Here is a 20,332-nt window from a genome sequence, read left to right as displayed (position 1 = left end):
TATTTGATGTTACGATGGGGAGCTTCGATGGCGCAGAAACCTGTGAACTTGTAGGCAACTTCCTTCTCTCCCAACTTCAGGACCTCAATATGAACGTAGGACTCTACCGCGACGACGGACTAGCCATCACCAACGCCACACCCAGAGCCACCGAAAACCTAAAAAAGGAACTATGCCGCATCTTCAACAACAACGGACTCCGAATCACCATTGAGGCCAACAAACAAGTTGCCAATTTCCTAGACGTCACCCTCGACCTAAAACGTAATGCACACCAGCCTTATACAAAGCCGAACTCCTCGCTACAATATGTCCACCGTGAGAGCAACCACCCGCCCTCCATCACCAAGAACATCCCTGCTGGTATCAACAGACGCCTATCTGCCCTATCTTCAGACCAAGCCTCCTTTGACCAGACCGCGCCGCCTTACCAGAAAGCACTCGACGATAGCGGATACAACTACACGCTACGCTACGATCCCAACACCGTAACCAACCGAAAAACCCGCAAACGCAACAACATCCTATGGTACAACCCGCCCTTCAGCAAGAACACCAGCACCAACATCGGCCACAGATTCCTCACCCTGATAGACAAGCACTTCCCGAAAGACAACCACCTCCGTAAAATCTTCAACAGAAACACCATCAAAATCAGTTACAGCTGCATGAACAACACCAAACAGATCATCGACAACCACAACAAGCGCATCATCACCGCATCGTCGGCCACCGAGATCGCCAACTCCGCCCCTACCACTACCAACAACAAGACATGCAACTGCCGACAGAAAGACACCTGCCCTCTAGACGGAAACTGCCTACAGACATCTGTTATCTACCAAGCTACCGTAACTCGAAAAGACAACAACACCTCGGAAACATACGTCGGGCTCACTGAAAACAGCTTCAAGACCAGGTACAGAAACCACACCGCATCATTCCGACACGCCAAATACAGAAACTCCACCGAACTCAGCAAACACGTCTGGACTCTCAAGGACAACATGATTGAGTATTTTATTTCATGGCGCATTCTTTCTTCCCACTCCGCCTACAACAGTACCACTAAGCGTTGCAACCTCTGCCTCAAGGAAAAGCTGACGATCATCTGCCAACCCAAACTATCAACTCTAAATAAACGCAATGAACTCGTGTCCTCGTGCCGCCACAGAAACAAAGCCCTGCTACGAAACAATTAGAACTGTTAATCCCGTCACCGTTAAATTTTCGCGCTATCAATTTTTCACACGTTCCGCCCTGCATATTTATGTAACTCGCTATTGTTCCTCTTGCCGCCTTAGCTAAAACTATCAGTCTATTATTATGTAAATTTCAATGTTAATAGTATATATACGATGGTAGGAATATTCTCATTAAATCCCCTGATGAGTGGGCAACCACGAAACAGACCTGTAGGGAAACCTATGTAGTTTGTATTTTTCTCAAACCAACACTAACTATATATATATGTATATTACAGGTAATAGACTAAAATGCGACTATGATAAGAGGAAAGCTATATACTATAAAATGAGCGAATGATATGTTCAGTTAGGATTATACGTTAAATTTAGTGGTGCAACTGGATGCCATGGCCGGGATGAAAGATCGCCTACAACGTTCAGTTCGGCAGCGCGGAATTGAGAATGTTCTGGATTGTCTAAGACCATAACTACACTGGTTCTTAGGTGGTAAGATGTTCGCTAGCTTATGGTTAGGGCAGGTGGAAATAGACGAGAACAGATTAAGACAGAGTTCGCCCCGTCTGTGCTTCAAATACTGTAAGCCATAGCTGGCAAGGCAGTCCTGGTAGTTGGCTTGTGGTGACACAGTAGACATCACTCTTTTCTGCACTATAGTATACGTTACAGTAAATGATCTAATGAACGCCCCCCCCCCCCCTCAAGTTACAAGTTTGTATTGAACGCCCCTCTCTAACAAACACTCCTTTCTATTAAACGCCCCGCTCCCTTCCTCCAGCATAAAACAAACGGCAGTGGAATTTCGGTAATTAATGCCTTCTTGCTTAATCAACACTGGTAAGCGAGTAGCGTCTTGCCCAATATGTCAAGTTCAAAATGAGGGTAGCGTTCTCTAACATATTTACGTAGCTCGTATGACGTGTAGGGCGTTTAAGCAACGACGCACTATAGTATTCTATTGTTTAGATTTATAATGAACGCCTCTTTAACAAACGCCTCCTATCTATTGAACGCCCCCCCCCCCCCCCCCCCCCTCGGTCAAATAATTTTTTAACGCTAAGGAATAGCCCTTAAACAGTTGAAATTTCGAAACCACTACTATTGACCACACCCAATGTGCTATCTCTTAAGGGTAAATTTTCTGTTGACCACACCCAATGACCCCCGTCTGTTTGGTCCCCCCCCCCCCCCGGGTTCTTGATTCAACAAAATATTAAACTCTGGGGTTTACCCCACAATGTGGAGTTACGGTTTAATAGTCCCGATTCATAAGAAGGAAGATCCATCGAAACCTGAAAACTACAGGGGCGTAACACTTTTGTCAACGTTAGGCAAAGTTTTTATGTCAATCATGAACGAAAGATTATACAATCACCTAACGGAGAAGGGCATTTTGAAAACAGAACAATGTGGTTTTAGGAAAGAGCAAGGAACAATAGACAGCATTTTCGCTCTAAAGTCACTAATTGACAAGCATGTCAAAGCGAAACCCAAAAAAAAAAAAAACAATTTCCTGTTTGCGTGCTACGTGGACTTTAGCATTCGACTGCGTCCCTAGGGCGAAACTATTTGAAAAACTGAAAGCAGTAGGTGTTACTGGGCGTTTCCTCGACATAATCCAATCAATGTACTCAAATGACAACTGAATCAACAACTGAATCCTTTCGATGCTACGCAGGCGTGAAACAAGGCTGTATGATTTCGCCAACGTTGTTTGATTTTTACTTGAGCGACCTCCCAGAAAAACTAGTGAAAAATACCGAAATGATATTGACCTAAACGATGTGCCATTAAGTTGCATTCTCTATGCCGACGACTTAGTTACCCTATCAAAATCAGCAAAGGGCCTGCAAGAATATCTGAACAGCCTCGAAGAATATTGCAAAGCATCCGAACTATCCATCAATCTAGATAAAACAAAAGTAATGATTTTTAATAACACCACCGGGAAAACTATGAATAATTACCGAATCTTTTACGGAACTTATAAAATAGAAAATGTCAAAAGTTATAAGTACCTTGGACTCCATTTTTGCCCTTATGGAAATTTTAATTTGGCTAAGGAGGAGCTCAAAAAAGTAGCATTAAAAGCGATGTTCAAGTTAAGAAAAGAAATGGGAGAGCACTTCAGACAAGATATCAAACTAACTCTCCGCCTTTTTGACACCTTGATACAACCAATCCTACTTTATGGAAGCGAAATATAGGGAGCGGACTACAAGGGAAAGTTAGAAAAAGATCCAATAAAAATGGTCCACACCAAGTTTCTAAAATGGCTTCTCGGCGTAAACCGATACTGTAGCTCGAACGCGTGTAGGGCTGAATTAGGACGATTCCCTCTCAGAACAAAAGCAAAGTGTAGAGCAATCAAACTTTGGCTTAAACTTTCAAACAACAATGGGAATAACGAAAAACTCTCCCGCAAAGCATTCACTACCATATCTAATTATGAAAACAAGAACTTTTGGCATAGAAAAATTAAACAAATACTAGACCTTGCGGGTAGGAGCGATATTTGGCTGACAGATACAAACACTCCCGAAGCAACTTACAGTTTTCTTCAACAAAGGCTTTATGACATTGAACAACAGACATGGCTTAGCTCTATTCAAAATGACAACAGAAAAGACCAAGAACAAAAGAACAAATTGCGTACGCTCAGAAAGTTTAAACTGTCCCACAATTTAGAAGATTATCTAACGGACGTAAAAAATATTGACCATAGGATTGCCCTTACTAAATTCAGGCTAAGCAATCATAAGCTAGCAATTGAAACTGGAAGACAAGAAAAAAATGAAAAAAGGCAAAGTAAGAAAAACATATTATTTGTGGATTTACGCCGATGTAAATGTTTTATAAGGTGCCATGAATAAAATCTATCTATCTATCTATCTATCTATCTATCTATCTATCTATCTATCTATCTATCTATCTATCTATCTATCTATCTATCTATCTATCTATCTATCTATCTATCTATCTATCTATCTATCTATCTATCTATCTATCTATCTATCTATCTATCTATCTATCTATCTATCTATCTATCTATCTATCTATCTATCTATCTAGCTACCTACCTACCTACCTACCTACCTACCTACCTACCTACCTACCTACCTACCTACCTACCTACCTACCTACCTACCTACCTACCTATCTATCTATCTATCTATCTATCTATCTATCTATCTATCTATCTATCTATCTATCTATCTATCTATCTATCTATCTATCTATCTATCTATCTATCTACAACACTTTAAAAAAAGGTATACCGTTTATTGAATTTCGAGGGGCGTTCAATACAAACTTGTAACCTGAGGGGGGGGGGGGCGTTCGTTAGATAGGAGGCGTTTATTAGATCATTTACTGTAAGGTATACTGTATCTACGGTGGCCCATAAGTGCAATCCTCATTTACTCTGACTTTATTGGTGGGCGTTTGCGTTTCAAGAGCAAACTATTAGATGTTTCTGTGAGCCCATAGGCATCTACTTGAATTTCACACAACCTCAGAATGGTAAGCCTGTGGTTTTTATGCGAAATGCATTTATTTACACATACGATAAGGCGAGTTGCGGCGGGATAATTTTACCGGCAAACTTTATAAACACGATTTCCTTGAGGTATCAAAGAGATCGTACAATCCCTGAACATCCGTGACGTGCTAGGTCATGGGTCACGGGTCATATGACTACAGCGGTGTGTCGTAGTGCATGCGAGCACGGTCTCGTGCACTGGGCAAAACAACAACACTGCGTGGGTAGGCAATGGAAGATGGCTAGGCTTCTCGCCGTTTTCCGGGGATCTTGTCTTTTCCAGTCTACACAACGACTCCCAAGCATTGAGAAAAATGTACAGCAACTACTGAGATTCAAAACTACAAGCAATGAGACCGTCTCACCTCATGGTGAGCATTTTTACGCTTCGATTCATAACCCAATTTGAGTGAGGCATTGGCCTGAGTTCTACAAAAAGTGGATATATTTTACAGTATCAGAAAGGATATGACATTTTTAATATTATTTCTTTTATTATTGTTGGAGTATTTTGGATTTGGGCCGGAAATACTCCGGAAACTGTGACTTCTCTCGAACGAAGGGGGCGGAACAACGTGTTAACTGGAAAACACGAAAAATGCTGCTATTGAGTTTGAAGTATATTAGATAAACTAGGCCTTCTTCTGGCCAAGAAGTGGCTCCCGAAGCTCCAGACAATTATATTAATTCTCTTTATTGTACTGTAATCTTTAGGCTACTTTATTTTCCGTCCTTTTGCGTGGTACAACGAGCGTCTTACAAAGCGACCTCTGCTAACGAAGGCCTTCACCGCTGGAGGTTAGTGCAAATATCACTTATATAGTTCCTTTTTCTTATCCTGAAATAACTGTTACTTGATCGGAATTATTATTAACTTTGTGGTTATCATTATCTATCTCACACTGAAGATAAATCTAAAGACATAGAGAGAAAGTTTGATAAGAAATCCGAGAGTTTCTTAGAATTGATTCAGGTTTGTTTACGACGTTTGCGTGGCGTGGTGTTGAATTATGCAAGAGGCGTTTGTCGCGTGTTGCTGGTCACGTCCTAATCGATTCTGTCACGCTAAACCAAAATATCGGTTTGTCAGGAGAATGCTTTGATTATGATACATTTTCATGCAAAAAAAACTGATAAAAATCAATCATTACACTTAAATTAAAACATTTTCCAGAAAATATTGGCCCAACTCCAAAACGTCAGAAATGCAAACGGCTATTAGGCAGCAGACCTTGATACTCATGGATTCATCCAAGGCATAAATGAGGATCAAAACCATATCCAAGCCATGTAATAGAATTGACTCTGTCTCAAGATATCAACCTTGATTTCTGACTAATTTGTAAACAAATGCTTAAAATAAAAAACATTTCTTACCTTAAAGACAAAAAGTAAGTCACAAATAGAAACCTTTATTACACTCCATCAGGTTCCATTTTATGGCCATCAGCTAAATTATTAGTAAGGATAATAGGACATATCTCGTTACTTAGCAATTCGGCTATTAGGCATGCATGGTCATCTGGGAACCACAGGGAGCCCAAGCTCACAGTTTTTTTTTGGGGGGGGGGGATTTGTAAGAAATTCGCAAAAAGCTCACCAAGCTGTCAGGAGTGAATGGGTTAAATAAAAGTTATTTCAAGTTCCTGTTTTATCCCCTCAGGATCCTGTAGGATTGACCTTTTCTTTTTCCCAGTTTCTTACTACATGGTCTTTTTACCTGTCAGTTTTGTACTCTGTTGGAGATGTCATTGCACAAAGGGTATCATTACGAGATGCTCCCTTGGATAGACCTGTAAGTGCATTGAGATGCCTCGAATTCCATTTGCACGCAATAAAACTGTGATGCACTCACAGAATCCATGTGCCATAACTAAGTGTTGCATCATAGACAACAAGCTAGATCCTGCACGCAGAGTTGACTGGGATACCTGAGATCTGCAACTTGTTTGTTATTTCTTAAACATTTCTTTGGTTCACTGCCCCCAATATGCTATCACTTAGGGGTAAATTTATTTTAGCACCCAAAGTAAGTCCTATTGTATTAACAATATAATTTTATTGAAATGTATTATTTTATTTATGTAAGTTACAAGTAAACAACAACATTTATTTATTTTGAAGTCAAATGAGCTGGCTATAGAATATCCAGACTTGATTGAAATTTATAAAGCATAAACATATTTTCAAGATCAACAACACTACAAAAATATTACACATCTCTAGATTTTATTAAAAATGTTCCATAAAAATAAAATGACATTCAATGAGGGGTAAAGGTATTTTAGGGAAATAATAAAACTTAACTTAAATCTATGAAAATTATTTTGGTACTTTGGTGCTTCCTTTAGATAAGTTTTATTATTTCCCTAAAATACCTTTACCCCTCATTGAATACACTTACATGACTTACTGCTCGATATTCTGATGGATCTTGCTCAATTTAAGTTACACCTATGCTGTACTTTATTGAAATCGACATGGTTAAATGATGACATTCAATGAGAGAGATCAAGATATTTTATAGTAAGAAAATAAAATTCATCTTAGGGTAGCCGGTCAATTGTCCGATGTAAAGTAGATTCATCGACAAAGCTATTTGTAGGAGACCATTTCCATCAAATGTTTCAAACTACTTCCACTTCAAAATAGATTAAGCAATCAAGGTAAATACCTCGAGTCCATTCATGAGTGTCCAGAGCACATTTAATTACGTCTTGAAGTAAGCTGTATGAGCCTAAAGCAGGCAGTAGATAATTCTAATCTCGAGCCTCACATGTCCCAGTCTCTTTGTCGGGTTGCAAATATAAACACGAGTAAATACAGCGAAATCAATCCAAGCTGAGATGGTTTTCCAAAATAACTTGGTAGAAATTGGGGCTATGGTAAAATATGCAGTTATTAAATAGCAAATCGGGCCTTCAACTGCACAAATAACATGGATTTGAGGGCTGGAACTTCAAATTCAAGATTGCGGTCATGAAACAGTTTTAAATAATGCAGAAGGATTCTGGTAACTAGGCATTGCGATGATGTAGGACAGTAGGCTAGATACTTCGTGTAAGAAAAAGGCTTCAGTAAGGTCGCAATGAGTACACTAAAATAAGAAGTATTGCCTATGGCGCAAGGGTTCTTGGGAATGGCATTGTGCAAATCGCGAGACGACAGAAAAAAAAACCAGTTGCATTTTATGACTGGGCTGCCACAGGTATCCCAGTAATAAATGTTAATATCAGGATCTTCGAAAGACATGTAATGGTGGTAGGCTCATGAACAAGAGTAGTACAGGCTTTAACCTTGATTTGATTTTGATAACGTTTTACTTACATGTTGAAACCCATCCATGGATTGCTTATCAGTGCTGCCTGATGTGAACTAGTGATCATGTCCTACCTAGCTGCTACTCCTCGCTGCTCTGTCTTTAACTATCATTTTCCTTGGTACAAATATGGAATTCATAACAGATGTAAAAGAATATGAAAAAAATAATTCTAGATATTACATTTGTGTGTGTTGAGGGAAGGCCTGGGGGTGTAATGGCTATTATTATTAGGCAAGGAAGTTGGATGTGTGAAGGTGACATTTTCATTCACATAGAGAAACTACCCCACTCCTTCCTCCCGCCCCTTCCACCTCCTCACATACGCACTAACCCCAAATGTACAATAACCACACACAGTTCATTGTTGCTTCATTTTTTTTCAGCGTATGTTACGAGCTGCAATTTATGGGACATTTATTGTTGCACCATTAGCGCACCTTCATTTTAATTTCCTAAACTGGCTGGTTGTGGAAAAGGTGAGAGTAGTAATCACTAGTAATTACTGTGATAGTATCGGAGGCCTTACACCCTACCCCACCCCCCACCCCACACCCCTACTTAATGAGAAAAAAATAACCGAGCAAGTTATGAAAGCAACAATCTTGAATCTATGTCTTTTTAGTTGGCTGTCCGGACACTCTTGGTACCATTTGTCAAAGTTTATTTCGACCAGTTTGTCTATTGGGCACCTTCTATTGTTGCTATCTACCATTTAAGGTAAGATTTAGGCATTGCCTAAAAGCGGAGCTCCAAACGACCAAATCTCTGCTTATTTTTGCTGAGTAGTTTAAGAAATATTAAGTATTATTATATGTTTGTTTTTGACGACCGCATCGATGACGTCACATGACCATCTCATTGCACCCCACTTGAAACAAACATGACACCTACCGAGTTTGGTTGTCATACGATGTATCTTTAATGGAATATATATGTTTTTTTATTTTGATGAAGTCAGCATATTTTTGCTTCTAATGACGTCATTGATTAAGTCACAATATAGATGATGATGATGATGATTAAGTCACGTGACTATATTGGTGCACCCCCCCTTGACACCTTCATGACACCTACCGAGTTTGGTTGCCATATGGTGTTTCCTTCGTGAAATATAAATATCTTTTATTTTGATGACGTCAGCATATTTTTAGTGACGTCATCGATGACGTTCATACGATGCTCTTTTGGGACGGGCGAAAACAGCGCGTCACTAAAACTCGAGTCGATGGGTTACCAATATTTGTTACCATATTTGTTTTGAATACCACTTTATGTATGGGGCTTAGCTCACGCGGCGTTTCGAGTGGGAGCTCCGCTAATAACACTCAAGCCAAATTCTTACTGAAGTGGCCATAGAGGCCATAGAAAGACCCATAAGTCAAAAGGGCACAAACTAGGTTGATTGTTTATGAGAAATGAGATATATATTTAACCTCCCTACTCCTAATTTTTATTGAATCTTTTTAATAATGCCCTGTTAATATGTCTGAAGAACATTGATTTCCTGTTAAACAAAAGTCAACATGAGAAACCAAAGTGTTTTATTTATAGTTTGTCTAAACCCCTGTTTTATCTCCAATTTAAAGAGGTTGATCCACTTCAACTCATTGTCTACGACAAACCTTTCTCTAAACTGTTGTTTTGTGGGGCATGACAGTGTTTCTATTATGTCTTTTGAAGGCTGGAAATGTGATATAATGTTTAGATTATTTATATACTGATAAGCATAACATTGTTTAACAAGGGCTTCTGGAATTACGCGAAAAAAAACTCAAAATAACGCGGGATTATTTGCTAAATTACGCGGAAAATCAATCATTACGCGCTAAATTACGCGGGATTTTGCAATACATTTTTCTTTAAAAATCAAAATTTTGCGGGATTCTTTACCGAATTACGCGCTAAATTACACGGAATATCAACTGTTACGCCCAAACTACATTTTGTACCGAAGGAAAGCACGAAATAACTTGAAAAGGTTTATTTTTTGCGCGAATATATCTTAGGCGAGTTTACATTGGCTCCTAGCCACCAGCAAATTAAAAAAGGTATTTTATTATTAGTCCTAGGCCTTCGCGGTTTAGCAAAGAACGCCTAGTCATTTTATTTGTTTTCGAAATTAAGTTCGAAATATCGCACTCTTACGAAGAATATCTGTCTTTTTTTAAGAGAAATAGAGGTAAAAACCCTAAAAGAACACATCAGCTGTGGACTTAGCCAAATTACGCGGGATTACGCGGATTACGCGGAGAAAGCCAAATTACGCGCTTCCGCAAAGCGCCTAATTCCAGAAGCCCTGTTTAACCTGTGAATTAGCGACAAGATTATTAATATTAAGCTTTAATAGGGACGGATTACAGTGAGGCCACAGAAAGCGGGCCATGCTGAACAACTTTGACCAATCAGATTTGGCTTGAACACCATGAACATTTTGAAGAAAAAGTTCAGCCAATGAAAAACGCCGGACGTTATTTGACCTGGTACGTGTAGTCGACCGTAGGGCCCGTGCGGGCCTTATCAGACATCCCTTTTGGGCAAGATTGCTTTAAACTTTTCTCTATTTTTCATACACATTACACAGAAATATACCTTAGTTGCCGGATAATTCATAGCATAGCGTGTATATTGAAAGTAGTTTCTCTCAGAATGTTTTCTTTTCTATTTTTATCTGTCGATTGTGCCTGGGAACACCCTAACCTGATTGGCTGGAACTTTGTTGTCCAGCATGGCCCGCTTTCTGTGTCCTCACTGTAACATCTTAAACATCGTAAAATATGTTTTTAGCTTCAATGAAAATGCAGACTCAATAATATGCAGAAATAAACAAAAACATTATTTTTACAATAGCAAACAGAAAAAAGCATTTTTTTTAGTCCAAACATCCTTGCTAGACCACAATATCTTACATTCAATTCGTGATTTGGCAGAGTACAGTTAAAATCTATATCACAGGCCTTTGAATTCGCTTAATAAATCCCATTTTTTTACCTTTGGCATCTTTATTGCCTTATATTTGCCTTTCAGCCATGGATTTCATCTAAAATAAAATGCCTATTGCTTTCCCACTAAGGCCTAGTTTAAAGGCCGCATTAACGTCGCATAAAATTGAGCCGTATGAAATGTTAACAATTTTCTACATGATTAATTTGGCGTCTAAAATAAAATGTAAACGACCGGTCGAATTAAATAATACGGGTCTGCGAGACGACCGGTCGAATTAAATAATACGGGTCTGCGAGACGACCGGTCGAATTAAATAATACGGGTCTGCGAGACGACCGGTCGAATTAAATAATACGGGTCTGCGAGACGACCGGTCGAATTAAATAATACGGGTCTGAGAGACGACCGATCGAATTAAATAATACGGGTCTGCGAGACGACCGGTCGAATTAAATAATACGGGTCTGCGAGACGACCGGTCGAATTAAATAATACGGGTCTGCGAGACGACCGGTCGAATTAAATAATACGGGTCTGCGAGACGACCGGTCGAATTAAATAATACGGGTCTGCGAGACGACCGGTCGAATTAAATAATACGGGTCTGCGAGACGACCGGTCGAATTAAATAATACGGGTCTGCGAGATAATGCGCCTGGTCCAGCCGCATAATACAATTGGTTTTAGACACTGTATTACCCATGCGCCGTATAAAATACATAAGTTATTATAATGAATGCAAATGTAGCTGAACAGGCATAATACAGCTATAAGACGGCATTGGTTTGAAACGCTGCATTGGGTTCCGCCGTAGCAAATATTTAATTGAATTATAAAGTCACGCGAAGGATTATGCAGCGGTTTCAAATAAAGTTTTTGGTTTTAGCTAAAACCTTTCGCCCGTGCGCTTCACGTCATATCGACCATTGTATTTTTTATTATTCTTTTTTCAAAGTCAAATGGCCAAGTACAAAAAACCTACGTCTCGATAAGCTCGCAATAAGCCAATTCAGAGTTTAAGAATAGACGCGGGGAGACTGGGTCGAATCGATCGAATTGGACCAAAGGAGCGATTTTGCAGAAGAGTTTGTATGGCGGTCTTAGAGAAAAATCCTTCCAACAAAGCCGTTTTACAAGATATGGGAAAACCAACCACATTCATGTGTTGCACACTTGTTGTTTTAGCCTTCGACCGCGTTTTGTTATGAATACGATAAAAAAAATTTACGGATAGATTTACTTAGCTCAGTGAGCTAATTTGGTCGACTTCCGCTCGCAAAACACCGATGTTATAACATAGCTACATTCTAACACTCGCTCTGATTGGCTAATTTTCTATGAACAAGAAAAGGATATACCATAGAGAAATACCATAAAAGAAAAAAAATCATTGCTGACAACAAAAAGTTCACCAGATAAATACTGGTAGCGATTTTTCGGTAACTCTACAACCTTTATACTTCTTTTTTGAGCTGGATCTTTCTACATATGATGAATGAGGACGCAGATTTCCCGTGTTTTTCCCGTGAAGAAAGGGAAAATGTTGTACCAATGGCAATGTTTTTAGAGAGCGAAAGTCGCCGATTTGCAAATCTGTCGGAAAAGGAACTAGAAAGCATTTTGTCGGAAAAACAGAAGAGACAAAAAAGACAACAAACTGGTGTGTCTCCACGCTTAAAGGTACGGTGCTATATATTTGAATTAAAACATTAAGAATTGTGCAATTTGAAAGGATAATTGTTAAGAATTACGGTAAAATTACTAAATAGTAACAGTAACAACAACAACAATACCAATGAAACAGTTTTGCGAACTTTGTGGATTTATTAAACGGAGAAATGTACAGTAAGAAGACACTAGTCGGCTTTCGGCATGCCATTGAACGCCATCTCAACCAGCCACCCTTGTCAACGAGATGCTGGATACTCAGCTTTTACAGATGAAGAGAAATGGCCTTGAGAACACCAAGCACAAACCCGCCATCGAGGATGAAGACCTAAAAAAGCTCAAAACTTTCTCCGGATACCCCATCCAGTCTCCTAAGAAATGTGTGGTTCCACGTGGCCCTGCACTTTTGTAGAAGAGGTAGAGAGGGTCAGCGAGCGTTGAAAAAAAAAACAAGCTTCCTGTTTGAACAAGATGCAAGCGGCCGGCGCTACGTAATTATGTAACTACGTAACTAAGCGACAAAGAACCATCCTGGAGGATTGAACGACACCGCGAGTTTAGAGAAACAAGCCCGAATGTACGAGACAGACCACCCATATGATGGCTTCAAAGCTTATCAATTGTATATTTCGAAACTGAATCTCAAATGTGAAACATTTTTCCAGTTTCCAAAGGAATGCTGGTGTCCCGACGACGTGTGGTTTGACAACAAGCCTGTCGGAGTAAACAAACTGGACGGTATGATGAAAGAGATAAGCCGTGAAGCAAACCTCTCACGTCAAACCGCCATATTATGGCCATTTCTGGTCATAAAAACGAGCCAAGCTTGGCGGACTACAACACACGGCCGTTCACAGAGCAGCTTCACCTTTGCTCCGATGTTATTTCACGCAGTTTGACCTCAGGACAGTCCGTAGTCCCGATGAATCCTCAACAAGCAGCAGTTAGTCTTTCGACGGCTGTGCAGCAGAATAATGTGGTCGTTGATGTTACCAAGAGCCAAGGAATGCCATTTGGATCCTTGTTCAGTAACTGCACAATCCAAAATGTGCATGTTGTGATGGAAAAAAGTGATCACTGAAATCGAACTGCAAGTGTAACCCCGTAAAAGCTGTAGCAATCTTGGTTTGGAAAAATTGTTGTAGAAACTTTTTAAAGACTGTTCTTTCCATTTTCTACACAGTAATAGTAGGTTACCCGTAACTCGGCTGCGCCTCGTGCGACTCTTACGCTACCATCGTGCTCTCTAAACTATGCGCGTGCTTCCAGAACTGGATATACGCACGCTAAGAATGGACCATTCCTTTAAAAACACGCAACAACATTAACGTAAAAACAAAATGATGTTCGTCCACGAAAATTAAAAATTGAAACGGCATGAAATTGAAACGGCACTTCTACCGATGCATTTTATACTCCGATTCCGAGTTTACCGATAAACTTTTACAGTATTTCTCGAGTATTTGAGAAAAAGGAATGACTCAAGGTACTGAGAAAATCGCTCCGAAAAAATGCCTTTTGCGCGTATGCGCCTAATTCATTATAAATTGCCCCCTCTACGAAGTGCAATAAAGTCTTCACGTGTGGCAAGAAATGATAACAGGATTTTTTTCCAAGACCGCAATACAAACTCTCTTGTAAAATCGTTTTTTTGGTCCGAAAGAGCCCAGTCCCTCGCGGCATTTCTTAAACTTTGAACTGGCTTCTTAAATATTCAAGCGCACGGAACACTGATTTTGTTTTTGCCAATTTGCCCGCCTGCTTTTCTACTAGATAAAGCATTCATGTAGCTATCAACATGGTTAGGGTTAGGGTTAGTATCTAGGACACACTATATTGATGGCTACATGAAGTATAAACCTGTACCGCTAGAACTACCTACGCCTAAATTTAATTTACGGCATCTAAAACCACCGCTTAATATTTACGTCGACTAAAGGCGCGACGTTAATGCAGCCTTGAAACTAGGCCTGAGGCTATCATCTGATAAAATGCCTGTTGTTTTTCCACTCAGGCTATCATCTAATAAAATGCTTTTTCACCATGACTGTCATCTATAAAATACCTGTTGCTTTTTCACCATGACTGTCATCTAATAAAATGTATGTTGCTTTTTCAGCTTGACTGTCATCTAATAAAATACCTGTTGCTTTTTCACCATGACTGTCACCTAATAAAATGTATGCTGTTTTTTCACCATGACTGTCACCTAATAAAATGTATGTTGCTTTTTCACCATGACTGTCATCTAATAAAATGTATGCTGCTTTTTCAGCATGACTGTCATCTAATAAAATGTATGTTGCTTTTTCACCATGACTGTCATCTAATAAAATGTATGTTGCTTTTTCACCATGACTGTCATCTAATAAAATGTATGTTGCTTTTTCACCATGACTGTCATCTAATAAAATGTATGTTGCTTTTTCACCATGACTGTCACCTAATAAAATGTATGTTGCTTTTTCACCATGACTGTCATCTAATAAAATGTATGCTGCTTTTTCAGCATGACTGTCATCTAATAAAATGTATGTTGCTTTTTCACCATGACTGTCATCTAATAAAATGTATGCTGCTTTTTCACCATGACTGTCATCTAATAAAATGTATGTTGCTTTTTCACCATGACTGTCATCTAATAAAATGTATGTTGCTTTTTCACCATGACTGTCATCTAATAAAATGTATGTTGCTTTTTCACCATGACTGTCACCTAATAAAATGTATGTTGCTTTTTCAGCTTGACTGTCATCTAATAAAATACCTGTTGCTTTTTCACCATGACTGTCACCTAATAAAATGTATGCTGTTTTTTCACCATGACTGTCACCTAATAAAATGTATGTTGCTTTTTCACCATGACTGTCATCTAATAAAATGTATGCTGCTTTTTCAGCATGACTGTCATCTAATAAAATGTATGTTGCTTTTTCACCATGACTGTCATCTAATAAAATGTATGTTGCTTTTTCACCATGACTGTCACCTAATAAAATGTATGTTGCTTTTTCACCATGACTGTCATCTAATAAAATGTATGCTGCTTTTTCAGCATGACTGTCATCTAATAAAATGTATGTTGCTTTTTCACCATGACTGTCATCTAATAAAATGTATGCTGCTTTTTCAGCATGACTGTCATCTAATAAAATGTATGTTGCTTTTTCACCATGACTGTCATCTAATAAAATGTATGTTGCTTTTTCACCATGACTGTCATCTAATAAAATGTATGTTGCTTTTTCACCATGACTGTCACCTAATAAAATGTATGTTGCTTTTTCACCATGACTGTCATCTAATAAAATGTATGTTGCTTTTTCACCATGACTGTCATCTAATAAAATGTATGTTGCTTTTTCACCATGACTGTCATCTAATAAAATGTATGCTGCTTTTTCAGCATGACTGTCATCTAATAAAATGTATGTTGCTTTTTCAGCATGACTGTCACCTAATAAAATGTATGTTGCTTTTTCAGCATGACTGTCACCTAATAAAATGTATGCTGTTTTTTCACCATGACTGTCACCTAATAAAATGTATGTTGCTTTTTCACCATGACTGTCATCTAATAAAATGTATGTTGCTTTTTCAGCATGACTGTCATCTAATAAAATGTATGTTGCTTTTTCACCATGACTGTCATCTTATAAATTGTATGTTGCTTTTTCAGCATGACTGTCACCTAATAAAATGTATGTTGCTTTTTCAGCATGACTGTCACCTAATAAAATGTATGTTGCTTTTTCACCATGACTGTCACCTAATAAAATGTATGTTGCTTTTTCAGCATGACTGTCACCTAATAAAATGTATGTTGCTTTTTCACCATGACTGTCACCTAATAAAATGTATGTTGCTTTTTCAGCATGACTGTCACCTAATAAAATGTATGTTGCTTTTTCAGCATGACTGTCATCTAATAAAATGTATGTTGCTTTTTCAGCATGACTGTCACCTAATAAAATGTATGTTGCTTTTTCAGCATGACTGTCACCTAATAAAATGTATGCTGTTTTTTCACCATGACTGTCACCTAATAAAATGTATGTTGCTTTTTCACCATGACTGTCATCTAATAAAATGTATGTTGCTTTTTCAGCATGACTGTCATCTAATAAAATGTATGTTGCTTTTTCACCATGACTGTCATCTAATAAAATGTATGTTGCTTTTTCACCATGACTGTCATCTAATAAAATGTATGTTGCTTTTTCAGCATGACGGTCATCTAATAAAATGTATGTTGCTTTTTCACCATGACTGTCATCTAATAAAATGTATGTTGCTTTTTCACCATGACTGTCACCTAATAAAATGTATGTTGCTTTTTCACCATGACTGTCATCTAATAAAATGTATGCTGCTTTTTCAGCATGACTGTCATCTAATAAAATGTATGTTGCTTTTTCACCATGACTGTCATCTAATAAAATGTATGCTGCTTTTTCAGCATGACTGTCATCTAATAAAATGTATGTTGCTTTTTCACCATGACTGTCATCTAATAAAATGTATGTTGCTTTTTCACCATGACTGTCACCTAATAAAATGTATGTTGCTTTTTCAGCATGACTGTCACCTAATAAAATGTATGTTGCTTTTTCAGCATGACTGTCACCTAATAAAATGTATGTTGCCTTTTTAAGCATGACTGTCACCTAATAAAATGTATGTTGCTTTTTCACCATGACTGTCACCTAATAAAATGTATGTTGCTTTTTCAGCATGACTGTCACCTAATAAAATGTATGTTGCTTTTTCACCATGACTGTCACCTAATAAAATGTATGTTGCTTTTTCAGCATGACTGTCACCTAATAAAATGTATGTTGCTTTTTCAGCATGACTGTCATCTAATAAAATGTATGTTGCTTTTTCAGCATGACTGTCACCTAATAAAATGTATGTTGCTTTTTCACCATGACTGTCATCTAATAAAATGTATGTTGCTTTTTCACCATGACTGTCATCTAATAAAATGTATGTTGCTTTTTCAGCATGACTGTCATCTAATAAAATGTATGTTGCTTTTTCACCATGACTGTCATCTAATAAAATGTATGCTGCTTTTTCACCATGACTGTCATCTAATAAAATGTATGTTGCTTTTTCACCATGACTGTCATCTAATAAAATGTATGCTGCTTTTTCACCATGACTGTCATCTAATAAAATGTATGTTGCTTTTTCACCATGACTGTCATCTAATAAAATGTATGCTGCTTTTTCAGCATGACTGTCATCTAATAAAATGTATGTTGCTTTTTCACCATGACTGTCATCTAATAAAATGTATGTTGCTTTTTCACCATGACTGTCATCTAATAAAATGTATGTTGCTTTTTCACCATGACTGTCATCTAATAAAATGTATGTTGCTTTTTCACCATGACTGTCATCTAATAAAATGTATGTTGCTTTTTCACCATGACTGTCACCTAATAAAATGTATGTTGCTTTTTCAGCATGACTGTCACCTAATAAAATGTATGTTGCTTTTTCAGCATGACTGTCACCTAATAAAATGTATGTTGCTTTTTCACCATGACTGTCACCTAATAAAATGTATGTTGCTTTTTCAGCATGACTGTCATCTAATAAAATGTATGTTGCTTTTTCACCATGACTGTCATCTAATAAAATGTATGCTGTTTTTTCACCATGACTGTCATCTAATAAAATGTATGTTGCTTTTTCACCATGACTGTCACCTAATAAAATGTATGTTGCTTTTTCACCATGACTGTCACCTAATAAAATGTATGTTGCTTTTTCACCATGACTGTCACCTAATAAAATGTATGTTGCTTTTTCAGCATGACGCTCATCTAATAAAATGTATGTTGCTTTTTCAGCATGACTGTCATCTAATAAAATGTATGTTGCTTTTTCACCATGACTGTCACCTAATAAAATGTATGTTGCTTTTTCAGCATGACTGTCATCTAATAAAATGTATGTTGCTTTTTCACCATGACTGTCACCTAATAAAATGTATGTTGCTTTTTCAGCATGACTGTCACCTAATAAAATGTATGTTGCTTTTTCAGCATGACTGTCACCTAATAAAATGTATGTTGCTTTTTCAGCATGACTGTCATCTAATAAAATGTATGTTGCTTTTTCACCATGACTGTCACCTAATAAAATGTATGTTGCTTTTTCAGCATGACTGTCATCTAATAAAATGTATGTTGCTTTTTCAGCATGACTGTCATCTAATAAAATGTATGTTGCTTTTTCAGCATGACTGTCATCTAATAAAATACCTGTTGCTTTTTCACCATGGCTTTCGTCTAATAAAATATCTACATTGCTTTTTCAACATATTTTTTTAAATTAGATGCATCTTGTTTTTCCCAGCATGGGTTTCATGGAAGGGTTATCACCATCTGAGTGTATCGAGAGATTCAAGGCTCTTTACTGGCGGTCCTTGAAAGCTAACTGGATGATATGGGCTCCCATGATGGTACGATTGTATAGAGTAGTGCCTACATGTTCTATATACATGTACGCTAGTATGGGCACCCAGACAGTTTTGTAAAGTATGCCCTTGGAGTATAACTTGAATATATCCTATCACATTTGGTAGTCTTACTTTAATATACCATAGCACCCTTGGTAGTCTAACTTGAATATATCCTTGCAAGCTTCGTAGTCTAACTTAAATATATCCTAGTTCCGTTGGTAGTCTAACTTAAATATATTAGTCTCATTTGCTAATATCCTTTCAGATTGTTAACTTCTCGTTCATTCCCGTCGCACATCAGCTTAACTTTTGCCTCATTGTCGGTATGATGTGGGCTACTGTAATCAGCTACATCAGAGGGAGAGGAGTAAGGATCAAACGTCACTACCCCTCTACCCGTCCCGCCGATCCCGAAACCATCCCGCGACGTTCCGAGGGGAAGGCTGATGCTTTCATTTTAGTGGCCTCCACGGTAGCCCCTACTACCAAGCCAATGAGGGAAATCAAGGAGATTGTCCCAATTACTGAAGTTATCTACCCTAGGAAGTAAATCCCAATAGTCGTAGAGATCTTTATAGATGTGGGAAAGAAGGGCCTCGATAAAAGATATTATAAAACGGGATGTTATTTTTGCAAGCAAAAACTACAGTGGTACCTTCACCGGAACAATTGTCCGCTTAATGAAGATTGACCGCTGAGTAGGTGGTTGCCTAATGGAAGATGGCCACCTCTCGATTGAATGATCGTAAATTATCGTAAAAGTTTTATAGTTCTTTATGATCGTTACGATGTGCCAGGGGCTCATCGGGCCAATGAAGCTAATAGATAATATGCATATAATGTCTCTATATAATTGTAGATATTGTTCCGAAACCGGTTCAAGCATTCGAGAGAGATATAGATGTCACATTCCTTGCAAGCACCGTCTTGTACTAAAAATGACCTTGTACTATATTCCACAGTCTGCAAAAACGAAATGTACTTACTGTAAATAAAGACTTTAGAATTCGAGTTATACGACTTTTGTGTTTGATCGTATCGAAGTTTCAGGGGGGCGTTAAAAAGTGGCGAGAATGATTACAGAGATGACCCGACAAAGGACTTGTGATGACGTAATAACCCGACCAATGACTAGTGTGACGTAATAACCCGACGATTACAGTGGATTATGTAAG

The 20,332-nt window shown here is 38.2% G+C and overlaps 1 protein-coding gene across 1 annotated transcript; it reads left to right on the top strand.

Annotated features, from left to right (window-relative positions):
- The first annotated feature begins 4,786 nt into the window (after nt 1–4,786).
- On the top strand, nt 4,787–20,168 carry LOC5502858 (protein SYM1). The gene is made up of 7 exons (XM_048721497.1): nt 4,787–5,117; nt 5,461–5,544; nt 6,474–6,541; nt 8,452–8,544; nt 8,691–8,785; nt 19,052–19,157; nt 19,423–20,168. The coding sequence occupies exons 1-7, from the start codon at nt 4,898–4,900 to the stop codon at nt 19,705–19,707; spliced, it is 951 nt and encodes a 316-aa protein (XP_048577454.1). The 5' UTR covers nt 4,787–4,897; the 3' UTR covers nt 19,708–20,168.
- Nucleotides 20,169–20,332: the final 164 nt, after the last annotated feature.

The sequence above is a fragment of the Nematostella vectensis genome, chromosome 14, assembly GCF_932526225.1.
Source record: "Nematostella vectensis chromosome 14, jaNemVect1.1, whole genome shotgun sequence".
Lineage (NCBI taxonomy): Eukaryota > Metazoa > Cnidaria > Anthozoa > Actiniaria > Edwardsiidae > Nematostella > Nematostella vectensis.
This window is presented reverse-complemented; position numbering and strand designations above follow the sequence as displayed.

Coding starts and splice junctions, on each gene's coding strand:
- LOC5502858 (XM_048721497.1), top strand. CDS start 4,898: ATGACTACAGCGGTGTGTCGTAGTGCATGCGAGCACGGTCTCGTGCAC. Junction 5,545..6,473: donor GAAGGCCTTCACCGCTGGAG/GTTAGTGCAAAT, acceptor TTTACCTGTCAG/TTTTGTACTCTGTTGGAGAT. Junction 6,542..8,451: donor ATGCTCCCTTGGATAGACCT/GTAAGTGCATTG, acceptor ATTTTTTTTCAG/CGTATGTTACGAGCTGCAAT.